The following is a 23,921-nucleotide window of genomic DNA, read 5'->3' on the forward strand; positions in this document are numbered from 1 at the left end:
TACTGCTACCTGACTCCTGGGGAAGGAAGTAGGAAAATAAGGAAAGGGGCTACTTTCTAAGACTGTATTACTGGGAAGAAATACTAAGGACTTAGAGGGTGGACAGCCTGAGTGACAGCAAAGGCAGAGTCTATTAGGAGAGCCCATAGACTTACAGAATCTTAGAACTGGGAAATCATCTGTTCGAATTCCGCCCTTGGTTCCCACCATCTTACAGATGAGGAAACTAAGATCTATGTATTTATTCAATGAACATTTATTAAGTGTTCAATAGGCACTGCATTGTAGGCACTGGGAAGACCTAAGATAAATTAGACACAGCTCCTCGGTGTCAGGGCATTCAGGTGATATAAGACACACACACACAGAGACAAATATAATACACACTAGAACATGGTAAGTATGGAGAAATCACTTCCATTTGGAGAAATGAAGGAAGGTTTCACCAAGGCCTAAAGAGGTGATGAGAGGTTGGCATGGGAAGTTAGAGGCAAAGTTAGACTAGAACCCAGGTGTCCTGAATCTCAGCTCGGTGTTCTTTCCACATAAGCCTTTAGGGGTCACCTCTTCCTCTATCTCCCCTTTGAAGGACTAAGATGAGCAAGAGGAAGTAGTGCGGCACAGTGAAAAGAGCACCATCTCTGGAGTCAGAGGACCTGGGTTCAAATCCATCTCCTGATGCACACTACTTACGTGCCCTTGAGCAAATCACTTAACACTCCTGAGATTCAGTTCCCTTACCTATAAAATGAAGGGGTTGGACTAGATGGCCTCAGAGGTTCCTTCCAGTTCTGGAGCTACAATCTGGAGATCCTACAATCTCAAATACTTGGAGTATTGTATAAAGATGTAAACTAACATATGTCATTATCTTCCCTGTTTCCTACTAGGGGTTATATCAAAATGGAACCCTTCCACCTGACAACCTGGAGGAGTTGCAGGAGTCTTCTCTCTTATATATTTCCCCTATTGATCCAGCATATTGGTTTGGGGGACTAAGAAAGTGTGACGCCAAAGTGTTACCTTGCCTGAAGGTAAGTGAAAACTGTCCAGTGGATATGCCTAAAAAAATAACACTCTGGTATTCTTCTTCCTCTTCTCCATCCTCTTCTCCTTCTTCTTCTTCTTTCTCTCCTTCTTCTTCCTCTTCTTCTTCCCCTTCTTCCCCCTACTTCTCCTTCTTCCTCTCCTTCTTCCTCTTCTCCTTCCCCTTCTTCCCCCTCTTCCCCTACTTCCCCTTCTTCCTCCTCTTCTTCTCCTCCTTCTCCTTTTTCTCCTCCTTCTCTTCCTCCTCCTCCTTCTTCTCCTTCCCCCTCTTCCCCCTACTTACCCTTCTTCTTCTTCCTCTTCTTCTTCTCCTTCTTCTTCCTCTTCTCCTTCCTCTTCTCCTTCTTCTTTCTCTTCTCCTTCCCCTTCTTCCTCTTCTTCTTCTCCTTCTTCTTCTTCCTCTTCTCCTTCCCCTTCTTCCTCTTCCTCTTCTTCTTCTCCTTCTCCTTCTTCCTCTTCTCCTTCCCCTTCTTCCTCTTCTTCTTCTCCTTCTTCCTCTTCTTCTTCTCCTTCTTCTTCCTCTTCTCCTTTCTCTTCTCCTTCTTCTTCCTCTTCTCCTTCCCCTTCTTCCTCTTCTTCTTCTCCTTTCTCTTCTCCTTCTTCTTCTTCCTCTTCTCCTTCCCCTTCTTCCCGCTACTTCCCCTTCTTCCTCTTCTTCCTCTTCTCCTTCCCCTTCTCCCCCCGACTTCCTCTACTTCCCCTTCCTCCTCTCATCCCCCTCTTCCTCTTCCCTTCTCTTCTCTCCTCTCTCTCCTCAGTCCACCTATCTTGCCACGTTAGAAATTCAGCAGCCACTCAGTCAGGCTTGCTCCCACCACTGACCAGACCTGGGCAGATTTCTCTCTCCTTAAGTAGCCTGGTGCTCCCTCCCACTGCAGGGCTCCCCACATTGATGTAGGACATAGTGCAGACACATAAACAGCTTTAGCCCACTTTAGCTCAGAGTTTCCAAGCTCAAACAATCCACCAGTCTCAGACATAATAAGATTTACAGGTATGTGCCGCCATTCCTAGTAGCTCTATGAGATGTGCTATATAATCAGGGGGAAAAGCCTGGGGAGAGCTTCAAGCTGATCTCAGAAGTCAGTCTGTCAAAGAACAATTCATTAAGTGCCTTCTATCTGCCAGGCACTGTGCTGAACACTGGGGTTAGGCAGAAAGGCAAAAGGAAACCCCTGTTCTCAGGGAGCTCATGTTATAATCAGGAAGACAACATGTAAATTACTGGATATATGCAAGAGAAATACAAAGTAGATGAAAGGTAATCTCATCTGTTGTCTTTCAGTCATGTCCCACTCTTTGTGACTACCCTTGGGGGTTTCTTGGCCAAGATACTGGAGTGGTTTGCCATTCCTTCTCCAGCTCATTTTACAGATGAGGAAACTGAGGCAAACAGGGTTAAGTGATTTGTCCAAGGTCACACAGCTAGGAAGTGTCCAAGGCCAGATTTGAACTCAGGGAGATGAGTCTTCCTGACTCCGGGCCCAGTGCTTTGTGTACTATGGCGCCACCTAACTGTTCTACCATCTCACCTACCCCTCTCACTATCAATGAGGAAACCTGAGGCCCGGAGAAGGAAAGTGGCATGCCCAATGTCACACCTGCAATAAATAGCCACACCAGTATTTGATCCCTGGTGTTCTGACTGCCAATCCAGGTCTCCTTTCAATGCAACAAACTTCCTCTTATTCCCTATCTCTGTTTTGACCCTCATCAGCAGTTTCAGCAGCAGCTGGGCAAACTAAGACTAGATTAGGAGCCAAAGACACTAAAAGCAGTTTATTAGCTAAAGCTAGAAAAAAACGGCGCTTGGCCTGGGTTCTAAGTAAAAAGTTTCAGGCCCCAACGGAGTACTGTTTAATTTCAAGATCCCAGACTAGAAACTTACAAAATAGGCAGTCTAAAGATCCCCAAGCACCTAAGAGCAGAGAGGGATCTTGTTAATTCCCATCTCCTTGTCTGCAGATGAGAAGGTGCATTTCAAAGATTTTTTAAGGCAATTGAAGCAAGGTATATCTGTAAGATTTATGGCTGGCAAGGAAGTAGATCTGGGCTGCACTGCAGCTCTGCTTTCAATCTGTTTCAGATGATGGGTAACACCCCTGGATGCCTTGAGCCTCGCAAAAAGCATCACTCTTTATCTTAAAGAGCTAGTTCCTATTTTAAAATTGCTCTGGAATGACTGGCTCACGTGTAGCATAGTTAAGGGAAAATAATCTAATAAGAGAAACACTTTCATGTCCGTGTCCTTTATCTGTGGGGGAAAATGAAGGATATTTATAACTCACAATTAAACTTGGAGAGCATTTGTTTTTCATCATTCACCAGTTAATATCTGGGGGGAAGGGGCGGGAAATCCAGTGCTTTTATGCTACACAGCCTTCTCTTGTATAGGAAAGAAAAGATACTTATGGTTGATTCGAAGTAGTGGCATCTCTTACTGAATACTATTTTTAGATGCATCAATCTATTTTTACAACAAAATTCATTACAGCAGTAACCGGCAGTATATTGAAAGCCCAAATAACTGGAATGAGGAATTCTTAGGCCAAGTCAAGTTCGGTAGGGGAGAGGTGAAGGATGAATATGATAGCACAAAAGGATGGTGGTATTTCCCTAGATGGGCCCAGGCCCTAAAGGGAGCTGGTGAGGGGAAGGCAGACTGAGAAATCCGGAGCAGAGTGATAGGTTCCTAGAATGGTGGTTACTGTAGGGCAGGAAGCATACTTCTTGGATGGTGAAATGCCCTCCTCCACCCAAATCGGCACCCTGAGGCAAAGCCCTCATTGCACTGAGCTAGCTACGACTCCAAAAGCCAGATACATGCTTGGTGTTGCATGGAACATAAAATTGGGCATCGGCACTGAACTGAGATGCTGACAAGAACTATCAAATATAATCAAGCAAAGTGAGGGAATCAATGATAGTTAGTTTAAAAACTTTTTGGCTCATCAGTAGTTATAATTTTACTAAGTATTTTTCCCTAGATCAATTATAAGATGGATAGATTAGTCATTGGAGAATGTTTCCAGCGCTGAAAATGTTCAGAACTTCTCTGGCCTCCTGACAGCCCAGTGTTTGAAATATTCACTTTCTCTTGCAAGTACTGGTCACAAAAAAAGGAATATTTTAATACTATTTTATTTTTTCCAATTACATGTAAAGACAAATTTTAACATTCCTTTTTAAAAATTTTTTTTGAATTCCAAATTTTCTCCCTCCCTCCCTAACCTCCCATCCCTAAAATGGTAAGCAATTGGATATAGGTTATATGTGTACAATCACATGAAACATTAAAAAATGAATATTTTCATTTGAAAATATGTTCTTGAGCTAAAGTGGTGTCAGGTGAACTATTTTATTCCTGTAACTAGTGTGGAGGCTGAGGGTGACTTTCAGGTTGTTGGTTTAGTTTTGGTGTGCCTCCTTGCTAACACGCAGCTCCCCATCACTCTGACTTAACAGAATCATCTCACCATCTTGGCACTAACGGCAGTTGAAGCCACCGTGTATAGGCACCAGAAATTCTACCGGCACCACAATCAGCTGAAACAACCCCTGCTGGGCAGCATTTTTGATGGTGTTACTAGAAAGCACCTGGATGACGGGTTACTGAGCTCGGTCAAATATTTCATCAACTATGGTTTCTATAAGTTCGGGCTAGAGGTGAGACACCCTCTCCTTATCCCCCTTCTTGCCTGGAGCATTAACATAGAGCTTAAGAACCAGAGGAAACCTTAGGAATCTTCTTAGGATCTTAGGAAATCTTAGGAATCATTGAATGCAGGGATTCAGAAGGTTTTTTGTATCTTGGACACCTTTGTCCATCTAATGGACCCCTTCTCAGAGTAATGTTTTTAAATGCATAAAATAAAATGCAAAGGATTACAAAGGGATCCAATTATGTAGAAATATAATTATCAAAATTTTTTTAAAAAGCAGGTTCTCAGAAGCCACATTAAGAGCCCTTGATTTAGTTTAGCCCCTTTATTTTACTGATGGAGAAACCAAGACCTAGAGAGTCAAGTGATATGCCCAGAGCTGCATAGATATTAAACAGCAGAGCCAAGGTTATATTCCAGCTTCATAAGGCTGCCTTCTGGATCTCTGGCATGAATGACTAGGATTGTGGCAGAACTAGATGCCAATTCGCCTCCTAAGTACATAAATTATGCTTAGAGAAATTTGCTATTTCAGGCAGGAGCTAATCTACTAACTCCTATTGTCTCTTCGTTAACCCCAAGAAATTAAATTCATTTCTATTGATATAGTGGATAGGGAGAGTGGAATTGGAATCAGGAAGACATAGGTCTAAATTCTCCTTCAGACACTTACAAGCTGTGCAAACCTAGGGAAGTCTCTCCTAACCTTCAGCTGCCCATTAGTGATCTCAAACTGAATGTTTCTTAGACATCTTAAATTCCCTATGTCCAAAAGTGAACTGCTCATCTCTCCAAATCACTTAGCTTCTGCCTCAGTTTCCTCATCTGTAAAAAAGGGGATAATAACACTTACCTCCCAGAATTGTCATGAGGCTCAAATGAGATAATATCTGAAAAGTGCTTTGCAATCCTTAAAGTGTCTTATACATGTTAACTATCCCTTACTAGACTGTAAGCTCCCCAAGGAGCTCTTGAACCTCTCTAGCTCTTTAAAATTCACAAAGCACTTTCCTTACAAGAATCCTATGAGAAAGAAACACAGAGAAGTGGGACAGCTTTAAAAGTCACGTGTTTAATTTATTACATACTTTTTTTTAAAGCCAAACTATATTAATAGAGATTTGCAGTTTCCTATACAATACTCTTTTTCTGTTCTACTTTATCTATGGAAATGATCTTCTTGGTGTTCATTAAATTCAGAATAAAAATAAAATAAGATTTAAGAATGCTGTGAAATCTGTAATCGGAGTCTTATTTTATACAAGAAAACTCACGTTCAAAGAAGTTAGGGGATTTGTCTGGGATCAGAGAGCCAATAATGGTGGGAGCTGAGATTTGAACATAAGCCATCTGACCCTAGGCTCAGTGGTCTTTTCAGTCCATTAAGCTGCTTCTCAGTCATGGTACCCCCCAACAACACTTAGTGTGTTGTTGTTGTTCAGTCACTCAGTTGTGCCTGATTCTTCATGACCCTGTGGACTATCCCATCCATGAGGTTTTTTTGGCAAAGATACTGGAGTGGTTTGCCTTTTTTCTTCTCCAGTGGAATAAGACAAATGGAGGTTAAGTGACTTACTTTGGGTCACACAGCTAGTAAGTGTCTGAGGCCCGACTTGAACCCAGCCCTCCCTGGTTTAAATCTAATTCACTTGCAAGTCATGACTTCTCCTTCCTAACATTATGGTCCTCTTGTAGAAGGAAGGACAAACAATTATCTACTGAGCCACCTAACTGCCTCCAGGGTAACCAGAGGTTAAGTGATTTGCCCAAGGTCACACAGCTTGTAACTGTCTGAGAGCCTGTAAACTCAGGTCTTCCTGACTCCTGGCCCAGCACTCTATCCACTGAGCCACCTGGCTGCCTTTAAGGCAACCAGAGGTTAAGTGACTTGCCCAAGGTCGCACAGGCCTTGTCTGTGTCTGAGGCCAGATTTGAAATAGGGTCTTTCTGACTCCAGACCCAGCACTCCATCTACTGATCCATCTAATTCCTAGCATGTTAGATCCTTAGTAAGTTCTTATTAAATGGATTTGAAACAAATTAAATACCCAACAGCTTCTTGGTTCTGGCACTGAAATAGTCCTATTCCTATTAGTTCACTTTTTTTATTCAGTTTTTTTTATTAAATTTATATTTGCCTTCCAGATGTGCTTTGTTGCTGTTCTCAATGTCACAGGACAGCGCATGGATTTTTATTCTCTGGTCCACATCTGCTCGTTAATTTATTTGCTGCGTCTTCGGAGGAGGAAAGCAATTGCTGAGGCCTGGCCAAGATACTGTGGGTTTCTTGCCAGTCTTATGACTTTTCAGTACTTCCTGTGCGTTGGAATCCCTCCAGCTTTTTGCAAAGGTGAGCTCGTCAGATGCTTCAGCTCACATCTCAGAGGAGGGACCTTGCACTCTCCTTGTGCCAGGGACGGCCTCTCTCATGCGTTTAGCTCCCCAGGAAGCAGCCCTTTGATCCTCTCTGCTGAAAGGGCTCTTCCTCTCATAAAATTTCTTAGAGCACTTTGTCTGGATCTCCCTTGTAAATAAATAATTTCCATTTAATTTATATAATAAGAACAAAAATAGACATTTATATAGGGCTTTAAAGTTTCCAAACCACTTTATTCATTTGATCCTCATGATAGCTCTGTAAGGTAAATGCTATTATTAATTATCCCCTTTTTGCTGATGGAGAAACTGAGGCAAGGAGGGACTAAGTGATTTGCCCAGCATCGTTCATCTAGTAAGTGTCTGAAGCCATACTTGAACTCAGGTCTTCATTACTCCAAGCTTAGCCATTCATCTGCTGTACCACCTAACATATGACATGTGAGTATGGAATATACCCAGGTAAGCAATTAAGTAAGGTGGCATGGTGCATTAAGAATCAGAGGCCCTATGGGGCAGCTAGGTGGCGCAGTGAGTAGAGCACCAGTCAGGAGGACCTGAGTTCAAATGCGGCCTCAGACGCTTGACACACTTACTAGCTGTGTGACCTGGGACAAGTCATTTAACCCCAATTGCCCTGCCTTACCCCCTCCAAAAAAGAAAAAAAAAAGAATCAGAGGGCCTGATTCAAATCTTAACTCTGCCATTTGTCGCCTGTATAGCCTTGGCTAAGTCATCTAAGTTTTTTGGGACTCAGCTTCCTCGTGTGTAAAATGAGAGGGCTAGACCAAACGACCTTAAAAGTTCCCTCAATCTCTAGGTCTATGATCCTGTGATCCTTTTATTACTAAGCAAGTTTAGTTGTTTTATATTCAGCATTATTTTATTTAAGATTTTTTGAATTATTTATTTTTAGCATTTAAAAAAAATTTTTGAGCTCCAAATTCTCTCCCTCCCTCCCACCCCTCCCTCTCCTATTGTCAAGGCAAGAAATGTGATATCAATTATACATGTGAAATTATGCAAAATATATTTCCATCTTCACCACGTTACCTAAAAAAGCAATAAAAATTAAGAAAGTGGGGAGAAAAAGTATGCTTCAATTTGCATTCAGACTCCACGAGTTCAATATTATTATTTTAAATAAATTATTTAATAGAAACAAAACTCCCTGGCATTTGGTTAGCACTTTCAACTTTTCTGGGCATGGTTTTAAATCTTATGCCTCAGACAATACAACGACTCTGTGGGTACAGCCCTCAAGTAGGTGACATCAGGCTCATATTGGCAGGGGAGAAAATTAAGGCTTGGAGGTAGAAGGTCGGATTCAGGTCATGTAGCTGGCTCCCCTGGCTTTCCAGTGTTTTCTCTACTATATTATGTTGCTTCAGATGGACAAAACTAGAGCAGAGATTCAATAATAATACTTTTACCAATGTTAATTTCTCAGTATTACTTCCCTTATCTCATTTTAATCACTACCAGCTAGCAGGCCTAAAACAGAGGTGTCAGATACACAATCTGGAATGTTCCTGGGACTGAGACATTCCCAAATACACCCTGAGTCAGGTTAAAATATAATTGGGAAATAGTTAACAAAATGAATAAAAATACAACAAAACACAGATAATGTTAATAGGCCCCCATAGGATGCTCCTATACTGTTTAGCCCCCTTTTCTATCTGAGTGTCACACCAGTGGAGGCCCAGTGGATAGGCCTGAGTTCAAATAACGACTCAAACATTTACTGGCTGTGTGACTCAAAGTTGAACCTCTCTGGGCCTCAACTACTTCATCTGTAAAATAAAGGAGCTGGATTCAATGGCCTCCAAATTTCCTTCTAGCTCTAAATCTATTTGTGAAAAATCTATAGTGTGAAACTTGCAGACCTTCGTAGAGAGCTTTTGAGTTGCTGTGGAGAGAATGACCACCACCCAGGGGCCACCTTCTGGAACCTCTCTCACCCCAGTGAGGCTGGGAATCCAACAAAAGACATATACAGTCAGACACTGAGTCTTATTCGAGGCCTTCGCCCTCTGGTGGGGCCTGTCAGAGCCTGTACTCCGCAGGCACGTATTTTGAGAACCCACAAACCCCTCTTTTAAATAAGAGGCCTTCTTCACTTGGGGTCCACAGAACTGGGGTCTGAGAACTTGGATGGGGGAAAAATCGCATCTTTATTTTCTTTAGTTTCTTTGTGTAATTCTTTGTATTTTATTTTATGCATTTAAAAATGTTATTCTGAACACAAGCTCCAGAGGCTTTGACAGACTGCCAAAGGGGTCCATGACACAACAAAAGATTAAGAAATCCTAGCCTGGATGATTTGGCTCTTGTCTTACTAGACCTGGGTCCAAATCTTGTCTCTGTCACTAACTGCCTGTGTGACCCTGGACAAGTCACTTTAATCTTTTTGGGCCTCCTCTTTAAAATGAGTGGTTTGCCCCAGATGGCCTTTAACATCCCTTCTGATTTTAAATCTATGCTACCATTATCATCTTTTAATCTCTACAGTCTCTTACAGCTGTAAATAAATCCTATGATCCTATATCCTGCCCACCCCACCCCCATACACCATAATGAGAGATCAGAGAAAAAATGCATTAACAGAATGTTGACTCAATGTGATTAAAAATATAATGGTAATAACATGAAAATTGCTCCTTGTTCTACAGATTACCCATGGAGATCCATGAGACCAGCAATCCATTCAAATCTCATTAAATGGTTGTATCTCCCAGATTTTGCCAAGAAACCAGATGCTCTTTTTTTGCTGTGTGAGTGGCTAATGTTTCTGCATGGCATGGTCCTAAAGGACAGTGCAGACTAACTGGGCCTTGCAGGGTCTGGTAAAGGAGTGTTTCCATCTTACGTGGCTCCATCTTGTGGTGGACATGGGCTTTCCATTGCTGCTAAAACCAAGGAAAGAAGGAAACAAGCATTTATTAAGCATGTGCCAGATACTGTGCTAAGTGTTTTACAAATATTATCTCACTTAATCCTCACAACAACCTTGGGAAGGAAGTGCTATTATTATCCCTATCTTACATTTGATGAAACTGAGGCAGACAGAGAAGTGATTTGCCCAGGGTCATATGGGTATCTGAGGTTGGATTTGAACTCAGGTCTTCCCAACTCCAGGCCCAATACTCTATTCACTACACCATTTAGCTGCTTCTAGGTATAAAATGTAAAATGTAAGTAGGATAAAAAAAAATAATTCAAATCTCCAATTCCTAGCACAGTGTAGTGCATAGTAGGTGTTCAATAAATGCTTATAGATTGATTAGATATCCATTAAGGTCCCATTCTAAGGACAGCTAGGCAGCACAGTAGATAGAGTGCCTGGCCTGAAGGGAGGAAGACCTGAGTTAAAATATGGCTTCAGACACTTACTATAGCTGTGTGACCTTGGGAAAGTTACTTAATTAACTCTGTTTACCTCAGTTTCCTTATCTGTAAAATGAGCTGGAGAAGGAAATGGCAAACCACTCCAGTATCTTTGCTAAGAAAACCCCACGTGGGATCACAAAGAGTCAGACAGGATGAACAACAAGATCCCATTCACTTTTAATGCTCTATGATGCTATGATTCTGTGTTCTCCCCCAATAATCACTGAGAAGATGCCGATACTAGAATACAGTATTCCGGTCTCCTTGTGATGTGAGATAATTCACATAGTTTAAAATCATGAATCTGAAATGGTTTTTCCTTTTAAATATTGCGCTGGTGCTTTTCAATCAGATTTTTCAAATGCAGTTTCGCTATGAGCTGTGAGACAGAAGAGACACCAGTGGGCAATTTGGGGGGAAAACAAATATTTCATATTTATAATGTTCCAAAGCTGTATTTTGAAACTGAGAACTTTCTTGTCTCCAAAAGAGCTCATTCTTGTACTTTTTGCTATAGGTGGCTTCAATCCTTCTAAAAACGATTAGCCCTGTTATTAAAGTTCACTTATTTGTGAAAGAGAAGAATCAGAGATGAATCTCTTCTTCCATTCCTCTATCCCCTAACAATCCCTGGCAATGTGGTTTAATGGGAAGAGCATTGGTCTGAGAAGTGGGCTCTTGCACTGATTCTGTTACTCACCAGCTCTGCCTCCTTGAGCCAAGCACTTTCTTCTCAGAACCTCAGTTTTCTTATCGGAAAATTAGGGAATTGGACTAGGTGAGCTCTAAGCTCTCTTCCAGTTCTAAAACTGAGATTCTTTGGACTCCCTCCTAGCAGACTTCCTAACCATACACACAATCTATTACTTTGAATACTGTGCTGTTAAACTTGGTGGTGGTGCTGAGGATGGGATGGTCAACTCAAAACCCACATCCCATGTATCATAGGCTTTCTATGCTTCTGTGTTAAACATTTGGAGCAGGAAATCTACTCTATTGCATAGACCCAGAGTCATAACTAACCATTCTGTGCCTGGGATGAGTGTCACAAAACACCTGAGAGGCAGGGTGGGGAGATCAATGGATGTACCAAGATACTGCATGGCTATTTCTAGGGAGACTCTCTGGCAACAAGGTTGGTGGGGAAGCAAGCGAGTTCAGGACTGGGAGGAACTAACATAGGTTGCTGCAGCCAGTAGTGATGGAGAGAGGGGAGTAAATCTTATCAAGTAAATTCCTATTTTTAACTTATTTTGCTTGAAACTAGGTGCTAAACTATTTCTGAACTGCTCCTTGGATTAGACTACAGTACTATCTGCAGCCTCTAAATTTCTACGCCCTGAGCAAAGCCTTTGCTTGCCCTGCCCTAGTTGTAACTCCACACAGACCTTTTGGTAATATTGCTACTGTCCTACTTAGTGAAAATCACAACTGCCTCTTTGTTTTTTCTCCCTTTCCCAAAAGGGAGGTGATAAGGGAATTAGTTTGCAATGTAATTTGGGACTATTTAAGTATAAAGTTTTATTCCCCTAAAGGACTTGACCCATGAAGAGTGATTCAGTAGAACTTATTGTACAAATACTTGTTTAAATGTGGAGCGGACCACCTAATTCCATTCCTACATATCTCCACAGATGATTTTTTGCTTCTGCTCTTTGCTTCTCTCCAGTGGCAAGTATTCGAAGATGAGAATAAGGCTTCTGTGAGAATGCAGGTAGGAGATAATGTGGAGATAAGCCGGGATTTGCTTCCAGAAGACCTCAGTCAATTCACTACAATACCAAACTTTATTTACTGCAGGTAAGACCCAGAATCCAGTGAAACCACAGAAGAATGGCTCACCCTTTATTCCCTCTCTGGTTTATCCCATTCCTAATGTTTTTATAAAATTTCCTCTGAATAGTCAAGGTTACTTTCTGAACTTCCCCACCTCCCCCCTTCCCCTCAAATCTAGTCCTATGTCTAGGTGGGGCAGTGGATATAGCGTCAAACCTAGAGTCCAAAAGACTTGAGTTTTATTCTGTCTCCAATGCTTACTAACCATGTGACCCTGGGAAAGTCACTTAACCTCTGCCTCAATTTCCCCAAACATAAATTTGGGGTAATAATAGCATATATATCACATGGCTGCTGTGAGGATCAAGTGAAATAACATATAAAGTATTTTGTAAACCTTAACTTACTATATTAATGCCACCTATTATTATTAGCTATTATTACAGTCCCATCTTTTTAGTAAATTGCTTTCTAATGCTCCCAGATTATTTTATTTAACTTCTAAGAATATTTCTGTGTTCCTTCCTTTTGTTGGGCCGTGGAATCATAGGATTTAGAAATGAAAAAAACCTTAGAAATAATTTTGTTCAATTCCTCATTTTATAGATGAGGAAATTGAGGCGTAGATAGGAGAAAGTAGTTGCCCAGACTGATATGTTAGTAAGTGTCAGAGCCAGGATTTGAACCTTTGGTCCTCCATCTCCAGATGCAATTCTCTTCCCTCCACATCACACTGCCTCTCTTTTTGTAGTGAGTGCCTTCTCCCTGGACGTGTTCAACAAGAGGCTGAATATATATGTGTAGGGGAACTCATAGAGGAGATTTCTCCGCTAGGCAGGAGGACCCCTTCTAACTCTCAGATTCCAAGACCTATGGAATCTTAATACTGGAAGGGACCTTACAGGTCAATTAGGCTAATAATGTCTCACCCTATGAAAGTCCAAACGTCTACTTAGATTTTGACTCACCTGTTCTGTCTTCCAGGTCCTACCTGGATATGGTGAAAGTCCTTGTGTTCAGCTACCACCTCTGGTTTGTACTCTGCCTGGTTTTTCTCGCAGGGACAACTCGAATCAACATCCTTTGTGCTGGCTACCTGGTAGCCTTTTTCTACTTCATGCTCCATGGAAGGGCCCTCCTATTGAGACCCGTGAAAATTATTCTCCATCGATGGGACTACCTGATTACATATACTGCTCTAGTGATTGCCATGAAGAACCTTCTAAGTGTATGTGTATACCTTCACATAGCCTCCTGGGGATCGTTTCTGTTTTTGTTTTTTTTTTTAGCTCAGCTACCTTAAGACTTAAAAAAATGAATAAGCATTACCAAGACAAATAGTGATCTTAAGAGATCATGTTTTCCATCTATTTAACCAAGGCAGAAAACCCCAAGGAGGAAGCAGTGGCATAGTCAATAAAAGCTGGCCTTGGAACCAGGAAGAACTGGATTTGAATCCTGACTTTGACATGTACTGGCTATGTGACCCTGGGCAAACCACTCAACTTTTCAATGTACTAATGGACAACTCTATTAGACTATACATTTCAGAGATCGTGCTGACTTGCACTGGTGGGGTTTTACCTTCTGGGAGTTCCCAAATCAATGAAATCACAAGCACAGGCCCTAACCCTATAAAACACTAAAGAATGCCTAAAATGTCACCATAAAGCACGTACTTCTTAAAGAAACTTTTGACACTAAGAACTATGAATCTGAGTGACGGTAGAAGGAACAAAAATGGTAGAGGGAAATGGAATGTTTTATGAATTAACAAAGGAGGTCTAGAACCTATTATTAGGGATAATTATTAGGGACTAGACTTGTGATTTCATTGATATAGAAAACTGCCATATAAGAAAGTGGACCCCTTCCAGTACCTTCTCTGCAACATGTAGTTTGAGAGAGTTCTCTAGAGAATTAAGTGATTTGCCAAAGGTCACACACAGTCAGTGTATACCAGAGGCAGTATTTGAACCCAGTTTTCATGGCTCTGAGTCCCAATCTTTATGCACTATGACCACATTGCCTCTCAGAGTCCACTGCTAAAATTTTGTAAATCTGCATGATATTTAAAGTATTCCTTCAAAGCCTCATCCTGGCTTGGAGGTGACCCTGGATTCTGGAAGGTTGCAAGAGTGGGGTACAAGCTCTAGCAAGTTCTAGACCAATCAGGAACAGCTCTGAGGCTGTTCCAGTGATGGAGAGTGTTTCCGTGGTCCAGGAAGAGTCTAGCTAATAGAAGAGAGGTTCATGACCAAAAGATTGGCCACAAGGTGGCAATTGTTTTTCTGTAGATGAAAGCATCCACTAAGGCATGGAGGGGCTCTGGTCTGCACTAAAGCACCCATATCAATGGAATCACAGGTCTAAGTACTGCTGAAGAATAAGTGCCTTGCACACAGATGGTGCTTAATTGCTATAACTTCATATCTCTTATTTTACTTGATCCTCACAATAACCTTGAGAAGGTTATTGTGAGGCGAGACAAGTATCGTTGTCTCTATTTTCCAGAAGAGGAAAGAAGGCTCACGTAGCTTAAATTACTTTCTGGGGTCATGTAGCAGATGATAAGGTAGGGTCTTGAACCCAGGTTTTCTGATTCCTAGCCAGTCCTTTCCTTGTACTGTCTCTGTGGACTGCTAAGGATTCCTATCCAGTTTAGCTTTGGAATAGATGACCCCCTGAGATCACCTTTCAGCTCTGAGGTCTTGTGATTCTGTACTGAGCATTTCTTGTGTCCCTTGTCTGACTGCAGATTGGAGCTTGTGCCTACCTGGAGACATTACTGAGTTCTCATTGCTGGTTTGTTCACAGTTTTAGCATCTACTGCACAGTAGGAGGCTATAGCTTGTGTAAGTACTCAGTTTGCTCTTCTCATCCTTGGTGTAAGTACCTGGCCAACTGCTCTCATCTCTGGCATCAGTGCCCATCCCTCTGCACTCACCCGCTCTTTCCAAAGGAAAAAGACTAAGCAAGTTGAGCAAAAGCTTCATGCAAGCTTGATTTACTATACACAATTCATATTCTAAATAAGAGAGAAACCAAGCTAGAAACTGGTCCCAAATTGTGGATACATCCATTTTTTCAGAAGAAAAGTCATGAGCTCACTTAGTAAATGAATATTCACTAGATCCCTGTGATAATAGGCTAAAGAAAGGAAAAAAGGAAAGAAGGAAGGAAGGAGGGAGGGAGGGAAGGAAGATGGGAGGAAGAAGAAAGGAAAGGAATGGAAGGAAAAGGAAGGGAAAGGAAGGAAAGGGAAGGAAGAAATAAAGAAGAAAACTTTACCCATGAGAATTTCTTCCTAAAGATAAAAGCAACTAAATAGGTTTGACACCTTCACTTGATTTTTTTTAAACTTGATATGTGTATTTATAGGAGTATTCAAGAGGTACTTGGAATGTACAAATCTTTCATCCGCAGCTCTACATGAGCTATATTTTTCACAGCAGTAGAGCTCATATTAAGTGCACCTACAAGTATGTTATAGTACAGTGAGCGGCGTGATTTTTCTCTTAAGTTCCTATTAAATTTCTCCCTAAATTACTTTCATGTAATTCATATCATATGCTTTTTAAAATGTCATATACAATGAAAACAAAACAAAAGAGAAAAAGGTGTATACTTCTCTGACCTGGCCCTGGAGGAACGTTCTAGTCAAGTTGGTTTCTTTCAGGTCCATGGTTATGTCAATGTGACATCAGACCTGTCCAGTGTTCTGACCACTCCCCAATGACAGCTCCTCAAGGCACTGTGTTAGGTGCAAGCAGTTCAGCTAGTTGCACAGGACCCCGCCCACTTTAGAGAAGAAAAGGCCACAATTCTGCCTGAGGACAGATAAAATTGACTTGATCTTGGGAATGGGGTTTTATAGAACACCTTGACTTTCTATATCTGCCTCCTAAAGAGTTCAAAGTTCTCTTCTCTCATCTGTCCTTGTACCATTTCTTCTGTCAGTTCAATGTTTTCATTCTTGTTTTACAGGAGAGGCAAAATAGCTGTTCAAGTTCACACAGCAATAGATACAGAATGGCTAATATCAATTGATTAGGGGTGAAGGTGGGGAAGGACTGGACTGTCTTTTTCCAATTCTGATCACTTCCCCTAAGTGCTAATTATGTCTCCAAATCCTGATCTCACTTCTCCTTCACCTTCCTACCGTCCATACCCCACCCTCCTACTCACTTAGCTAACACTTTAGGCTTTGGCAGAAGAAGGGGAGAAAAATGAGTAAAGGAGGAATGATGAGAGGGTGTACCTAAGCTCTATAACTGTTACCCCTGCTCATAGCCATGCGGAAAGAGGAGGGTAGAAATAGAGGACAACAGTAATACTTTTTTATATCTACTATTCCAACTATGTCTTCGCAGAAAAGCTTATAAATGTTCATGATTTTTCTTGTGTAGCCGTTCCTGATGATGAAGGGTGTGAACCTCCAGAAAAGGATGCTGGGATCCTGTGGGATGCTATATGTTTCACCTTCCTGCTAATCCAGAGGAGGATCTTTACAAGTTACTATCATCTTTATGTTGTGGCTGATCTAAAAGCCACTGAGATCTTAGCATCCAGGTACATGGGCCACATGCCACTGAGCACAGGGTGGGAAATGTCATATCTCAGAGTATATCTCAGAATATGGAGTATTGTCATATCTCAGAGCTGGGATTCAATTGAATTCAATAAACATTTATTAGGTGCTCACTATGTACCAGGTGCTGTGCTAAGTGCTAGGGATACAAAAAGAGGCAAAAGACAGTCCTCCCCTCAAGGAGCTTACAATCTAACAGGGGAAGACAACATGCAAACAAATATATACAAAGCAAGCTATATACAGAATAAATAGTAGATAATTAACAGAAGGAAGATACTAGAATTAAGAAGGCTTGGTGAAGGCTTCCTGTCGGAGGTGAGATTTTAGTTGGGACTTAGAGGAAGCCAGGGATGTCAATAATCAGAGCAGAGGAAGGAGAGCATTCCAGGTATGAAGGACGGCCAGAGAAAATGCCTAGAGCCAAGAGATGGAGTATGTAGTTTGTGGGACAGCCAGAAGGCCACTGGATCAGAGAGTACATACTGAGGAGTGGAAAGGGCTCAACTTTGGATGATTTTATTTCATGGAAAAGGAAACTGAGTCTCTGAAAAGTAAAATGATTGCTCAAGATCAATGGTAGAGCTGGGATTAGAACCTGGGTCTCTTAGTTCTTGGTAGAGTGCATTTCTCCTACACTAAGCTTTATTTGTCTTACTCGATGGATGTCTTCCTTGATGAATGCATTCCTCCAACACAAGGTAAAATAGTCTCGTACGTCTCAGTGAACACCAGACAAGCTGCCTGGATTTTATACACTGGGATAACATAATGTTTCTTTTGTATACTTAGAGGAGCTGAGATGTTTGACCTGAAGTTAAAAAAGTTTTTAGTGCTTCGAGAAGAAGAAGAGGAAAAGTCAAAAGTGTTCATGATGAAACAGTACGTTGATCAAACAATGCTTTATATCCTGCTCCTACATAGGAAAGATTAACCAACCACATGAGGTCAACTTTCTTCATTGTTTGTTCTCTATTGCTATTAGGCAGTACATTTTTCTATTTTATAATTATGTATTTAGAGCTGGAAAGAAACTTAGAGGTCACTGAGACCAATCTCCTTATAGTATATAAGAGGAAACTGAGGCAAGGAGAGGAAAAATGGTTTGCCTGAGGTCCAAAAGGTGGTAACTGGCAGAGTCAAGATTTGAACCCAAGTCTCTGGCACCAAATCCAGCATTCTATCCATTGTAACATGCTGTTGTTTTTCAGTTGTCTTTAGTGACGTCTGACTCTTTATGATCCCATTTGGGGTTTTCTTGGCAAAGATACTAGAGTGGTTTTGCCATTTCCTTCTCCAGCTCATTTTACAAATGAAGAAACTGAGGCAAACAGGGTTCAATGACTTGCCCAGGGTCACACAGCTAATAAGTGTCTGAGGCCAGATTTGAATTCAGGAAGATGAGTCTTCCTGACTCCAGGCCCCGAACTCCATCCAGTGCATCACCTAGCTGCCCCATTGTACCATACTGCCCCTTTAAGTCACCCTTTCTTCACGTTGTTGAACATGACCAACAGGAAGAGCAAGAAATGAAGTTGAATAAAATGACCATGTTCTGAGTGTGCATTGTTAAATTTGAGGTTTGAATATGAGTTGTCCAGTAGAGAACGTTGCTAAGAAGTGATCTTCCAGCCTCGGATATGTATAATCCATATAATTCCATAGTTTGGCTCCTCATACTTTCCAATTTCCTCTCTCCTTCCAATTCTCCCCTCCCCTCCCCACCTCACCCCCAAAACCATGGTTGCTATTTCACATTCCCACCCCAATCCCTTTTGCTGTGATGGCTCCCTGGAATAACCTACTCTCTTCTCTCTACTGATCTAAGGCCTTCCTACTCCTTCCAAAGGCTCTATGGAGTTTTTTTCCTCCATCTTTAGCTATCAGTAGAGAGAATAAATTCTGAAAAGAAAATGGGGGACCAAGAAGTTTTGGCAGGAAATGGGGCCCATTTGGCAGAGAGGAGGTGGTGGGGTGGTGGGGGAAGGATGGGTTCTCAGAATTTGTCTTAAATTGCCAGAATGGAGAAAATCAAATTGAAACAGAAGAAAACTGACAGTATGCAGCAGACCGAGAAGACCCTTGGTGCCTCAATGGTTAAAGACAGTCATTCTCCCAAGCCAGAAGCAAGACAAACACAAGGTAAGGATTGGTGCACTCAGCCATCTCAGGTGACTTAAAAGAACTTCTAGGATCTGAGTTAGTGAAATTAAATCATCTGCCATATAAAGCCCCTCTTCTCTGAGAGTAAGAAAGGGGGTAGACTTGAGCCTCTAGAAATGTCACACAATGGGTCTACATGAGAGCGGCTTCTCCACTTATCTCAGGTACTTACAGATTTGTCTCTGAAACAGCATTGGAAGTGTTAAATTCTGACCCAAGGGCCCCCCCCCCAAATCTGAAAAGGCCCCTTTGTTAGTGCAAAATCATAGGATAATAGGTTTAAAGCTGGAAAGGTCTATAGAGGTCATCTGGTCCAACCCTTTCATTTTACTGAGGAGGAGCCTGAGACCCAGAGGGGTTAAATCATTTTGCCCAAGGCCACACAGATAATAGGTGGCAGAGTTGGGATGCAAACTTCCAAGTCTTCCAAGTACAAATGCTGAACCTTTTCTACTGTACCTGTGGGCCTCCAGCAGAGGGAGGCCCTTCCTTTTCCTGGTTATATACAGTAGGGCTTCCTAGAAATTCAAAGGCTGCTTTGACGGCTATAATCCTGAGATTTCCCAAAACATTTCCTCAAAGAATCAGTGTGTTAAATCAAAGAATAGAACATGTTTCTAAAGTTAATTTTTCACATCATGGATTCTTCTTGAATTGAACCAATTTGGGGGATTAAAAAAAATTCATGTCTTTATTTGATCATGAGCAGTAACATTTCTTTTTATTAAGCAAAAATTACATTGAGTACATAATTTGACCTCACCAATTAAGACTAATTAGATTGAACAGTTTATATTAGTGACAAGTCTGAATTTAGAAGGCATCTTTTCAAAAATTATTTAACATAATGTAGTTTCACTATTTAAAGCCATATAAAATATCCCAAAGTAGTTTTGCAAAGTATCGCTCAATAGAGGCACCCAGGGGATCTGGTTTTTTGAATAGGCAAGAATGAGTTTTAATTGTCATTGTGTGTTTGTCCTTCATTCTTGAAGAGGACCATGACATCAGAGAAATGATGACATGACTTGCAGTCGACTTTGATTTGAGTGAGGGAGGGCTGTGCAAGGTGACCAGCCTCACTTTCTCCTCCACAGCCATCTGGGTCCCGTGGCCTGATATTCACCAGGACTGTGAGGCTGATTCCTCTCTCTCCCTCCTCCTCTCCCTCCCTCTTACCCACCTCTGCCCAAAGGAAGGTACATTTCAGATGGCTGTTGTTCACTCTGGAGCTCATAGATTGGACAATAGGGAGCCCTCCTAGCACAGAGTGAATGTAAATTCTAAATAGTAACTGTTTCTCTTTTGGCCAGGAAGCCTGAGGGTCTTCTGCTCCTAGTTTGACTTTTTCTCTTTTTTGAGTTTTGATTAAAGGGGCCATGCTTTGATTAACTTCTTAAAGAGCCCTATTCACTGAACAGGCAGTACCTCACCCAAAGTGAGAACCTAATTGTCATGCAGTTTGAATTAACTAAAACAATCCTATCAAGTTACTAATAGAAAGGCAGGCTTTAGTTCTTTGGGGAGGAATTACCCAAATTCTCAATGACTGGTATCTCATCTAGTGAGGTTTTACTCTATTTGCAGATGATGGGAGCATAATGAAAAAAAAAGATGAGAACTGGTGGCAACCTTGGGTGAAGCATCCTTCTAGTAAGTTGACTGAGATTCTAATGAGCGTAATGGGTTATTACACAGGGCTAATGAGGCAGGGGCCTTGGCAGCTAGAGGGTGCAAAGGATAGAAGGCTTGGCCTGGAGTCAGGAAGACCTGAGTTCAAACCCCACCCTTCCTAGCTGTGTGACTCTGGGCAAGTCATTTAACCTGTCTGCCTCAGTTTCCTCAGCTGTAAAATAGGAATCATAATAGCACTTACCTTTAAGGGTTATTGTGAGGATAAAATGAGAGAATAGTTGTAAAATCCTTTGAAAACCTTAAAGTGTTCTGTAAATGTTCATTATCATCAGCTTTAACGTTTTCTATTTCCTTGTGGGCCAGCTTCATGGGTTACTTTTTTCTCTGTTCCATGGTCCCAAGCTAAAGCTCTATTCCTAGCCATCTGTCTTAAAGCATGTTCTATGCTATAATATACAAAGGGACCTGGGCTAAAAAGTGTAGATGGCAGTGCAAATCCCTCACTTTTGAACATGACCAACAGGAAGAGCAAGAAATGAAGTTGAATAAAATGACCATGTTCTGAGTGTGCATTGTTAAATTTGAGGTTTGAATATGAGTTGTCCAGTAGAGAACGTTGCTAAGAAGTGACCTTCCAACCTCGGATATGTATAATTCATATAATTCCATAGTTTGGCTCCTCTTACTTTCCAATTTCTTCTCTCCTTCCAATTCTCCCCTCCCCTCCCCACCTCACCCCCAAAACCATGGTTGCTATTTCACATTCCCACCCCAATCCCTTTTGCTGTGATGTCTCCCTGGAATAACCTACTCTCTTCTCTCTACTGATCTAAGGCCTGGCTACTCCCAAAGGTGACCAGCCTCACTTTCTCCTCCAGAGCCATCTGGGTCCCGTGGCCTGATATTCACCAGGACTGTGAGGCTGAGAAGAACCCAAAAACTCATGTCTTGGTGACTTAGTAGCCTCAGGCTCATATACAAACAGATAGCATTTCATTTTTTGATACCTATAGAATATCTGCAGTCTGATTGTGCCAAGAAAGGGGCAATGAATGGAGACTTTCTATGTTATGGATAATAGGCTTTTTGTGATGACAGATGACAAAGAAAAGCACCCCCTAGTTGCTCTACATCCTCTACACCCCCAGGGACTAATTCAGTCCATCAGTACCAATGCAGCTCAGTCTAGATGAGGAGAGCTGAGACTTCAGACTGTATCAGGAGGGGTTAGTCTCATAAAAATGAAATGTCTTGTAACATCACTAGAACAAGAGAGATTTCGGATAGTACTTGACTTTTGTTATAAACCTTCCTGGGATGCGTACAGAGACAAAACTATATATTCTTGTGTTCTTTGGAATTGTTTTAAGTGATTCAGGATGGGAGCTATAGCCTTTTTGAGTCTGACAGTGAAGAGGAAGAAGAAGAAATAAAAGAAGAAAAAAAGAAAGAAACATTTCCAAAGCCTGAAACTGCCTTCCAGGTATCTGTTGGGTAATGTCCCTGATCTATCCATTCAATAGTCCCATTACAATACTGGTTTATTATTTTTGTTAATAATAACTCACTTCCTGATAGTGCTTTAAGGTTCATAAAACACTTTTGGCAACAACAGTGTAAGATAGGTAGTGTTAATATTATTTTTTCCATCTCCAAAAGGGCCTATCAATTAGCTGTCCTAATTCTTCTACTCATCATTCCTGTGATTTACCAGACAAAAACACCCTTTCATTGCTACCACTCCCGGACAGGTGTTGTCTCTCCCTATTAAAGAATAAGTTCCTGGAGGGTAGGAGCTATCTCTTTTCTGCATTTGTATTCCCTGAGATTAGCAATATAAGTGCTTAATAAATGCTTTTTCCTTCCTTCCTTCTCTTCTTCCCTCCTCTCTCCCTTCTCTTCTTCCTTCCTTCTGTAAGAAATGGGAGGAGGAGTTTTGTTTCCACAGAACTAAAGGTGTACTTCCCCCTCCTCCACCCCAGCTTTAGCAGAAATCAGGCCTCAAGGTCCGTCAGGTGAGAGGTCAGAGGCTTGTACCCATGCGCATGCTTTTTGAGAAGGCAGTCAGGGGAATTAGAGAGGCCAAACCGGTTGAACCAGTTCAAGCTTATCTAGGGTCTGGTCTTGGTCAAGAGCCCAGGCCTACTGATTTGCATAATTTGCCTATATTAAAGAGGGAGGGTAAGGGAAGTAAAAGAATGTAGATTAATCCTAAACTAAGACAAGGAAAATCTAATTAACTTCACTTTTGCTTCTGTATCCTTATTATCCTACCTACATAAACTGTATAACCTAGGAAAACTATGTAAAAAGTAAAAAATGTAAACTAACCATAACTCTCACAGGAGTGGAGGGAATGGTTACCCTGGCTCCTGCAGGTGTATTGGTGTGAGTGTTCCAGGTAGTGCTATGCCAGCACTATGCCTTCTATCTCAAGGAGCATAATAAGATGCCTTCCTCTGCCCTCTCTGGTCCTGTAGTTCTTTGGGTGAGAAGGGGAAAATCACATGGATCTTCCCAAGGTCCTGCAACCAGGAAAGCAATGAGCAGTGGAAGCTCCACTCAGGCTGATTTCCTGACCCTGCCTTGGGGAGTCCTGTGATCCCCACTGCAGTGTTAAGAGGGCTACCACTCAGGATTCCCCTGGGGAACCCTGTGGTCTGCACAGCCTTCTTAAGGGGATATCACTTGGGTCCTACTTAGGGTCTGACCCCCTAGGAGGCCCTATGATCCTTACTGATTAAGGGGGGCTACCACTTGGTCTTCCTCTGGGAGTCCTGTGGTCTGCACAACCTTCCCTAGGGATTATCACAGGGGTCTTCCTCAGGACTTTGGCCCTGCCTAGGAAGTCCAGTGATCCCCAAAACCATGTTTCTCACACTCCCTCCCTTCCTTCCTTTGTTCCTTCCTTCTTTCCTTCCTTCTTTCCTTCTTCCTCTCTCCCTCCCTCCCTCCCTCCTTCCCTCCTTTCTTTACATTTAATAGATGAGAAAACTGAGATCCAGAGATATTATGACTCATTCAAGGACATATCTAGAAAATACCAGAATCAGGATTTGAACCCAGGTCCCCGGACACTAAACACATTGCTTTTTCCAAAAACACTTGTGTCATAAGCACAATGTCCTGGTGAGATATGATGTTCCATGGAATGAGCACTAGAATTGGAGTCAGAGGATTTGGGCTGATATTCGGGCTCTGCTTCTTACTACCTCCCATCACCATGATCGAGTCACTTACCTTAGTTCCTTATCTGTAAAATGAAGGGGTAGAATTAG

At 41.8% G+C, this 23,921-nt stretch overlaps 1 protein-coding gene across 1 annotated transcript in view; it reads left to right on the plus strand.

Moving 5' to 3' along the window:
* LOC118842337 (piezo-type mechanosensitive ion channel component 2-like) overlaps positions 1–23,921 on the plus strand; it is a 105,242-nt gene that overhangs the window by 39,212 nt on the left and 42,109 nt on the right. Inside the window, exons 18-26 of the mRNA XM_036749897.1 lie at positions 933–1,034; positions 4,513–4,713; positions 6,855–7,059; positions 9,761–9,862; positions 12,113–12,278; positions 13,239–13,482; positions 15,013–15,109; positions 16,664–16,826; positions 17,638–17,727. Of these exons, the coding sequence (XP_036605792.1) occupies positions 933–1,034; positions 4,513–4,713; positions 6,855–7,059; positions 9,761–9,862; positions 12,113–12,278; positions 13,239–13,482; positions 15,013–15,109; positions 16,664–16,826; positions 17,638–17,727 (1,370 nt within the window). The remainder of the gene's footprint in view (positions 1–932; positions 1,035–4,512; positions 4,714–6,854; positions 7,060–9,760; positions 9,863–12,112; positions 12,279–13,238; positions 13,483–15,012; positions 15,110–16,663; positions 16,827–17,637; positions 17,728–23,921) is intronic.

This window comes from Trichosurus vulpecula, chromosome 3, assembly GCF_011100635.1.
Source record: "Trichosurus vulpecula isolate mTriVul1 chromosome 3, mTriVul1.pri, whole genome shotgun sequence".
Taxonomy (NCBI): Eukaryota; Metazoa; Chordata; class Mammalia; order Diprotodontia; family Phalangeridae; genus Trichosurus; species Trichosurus vulpecula.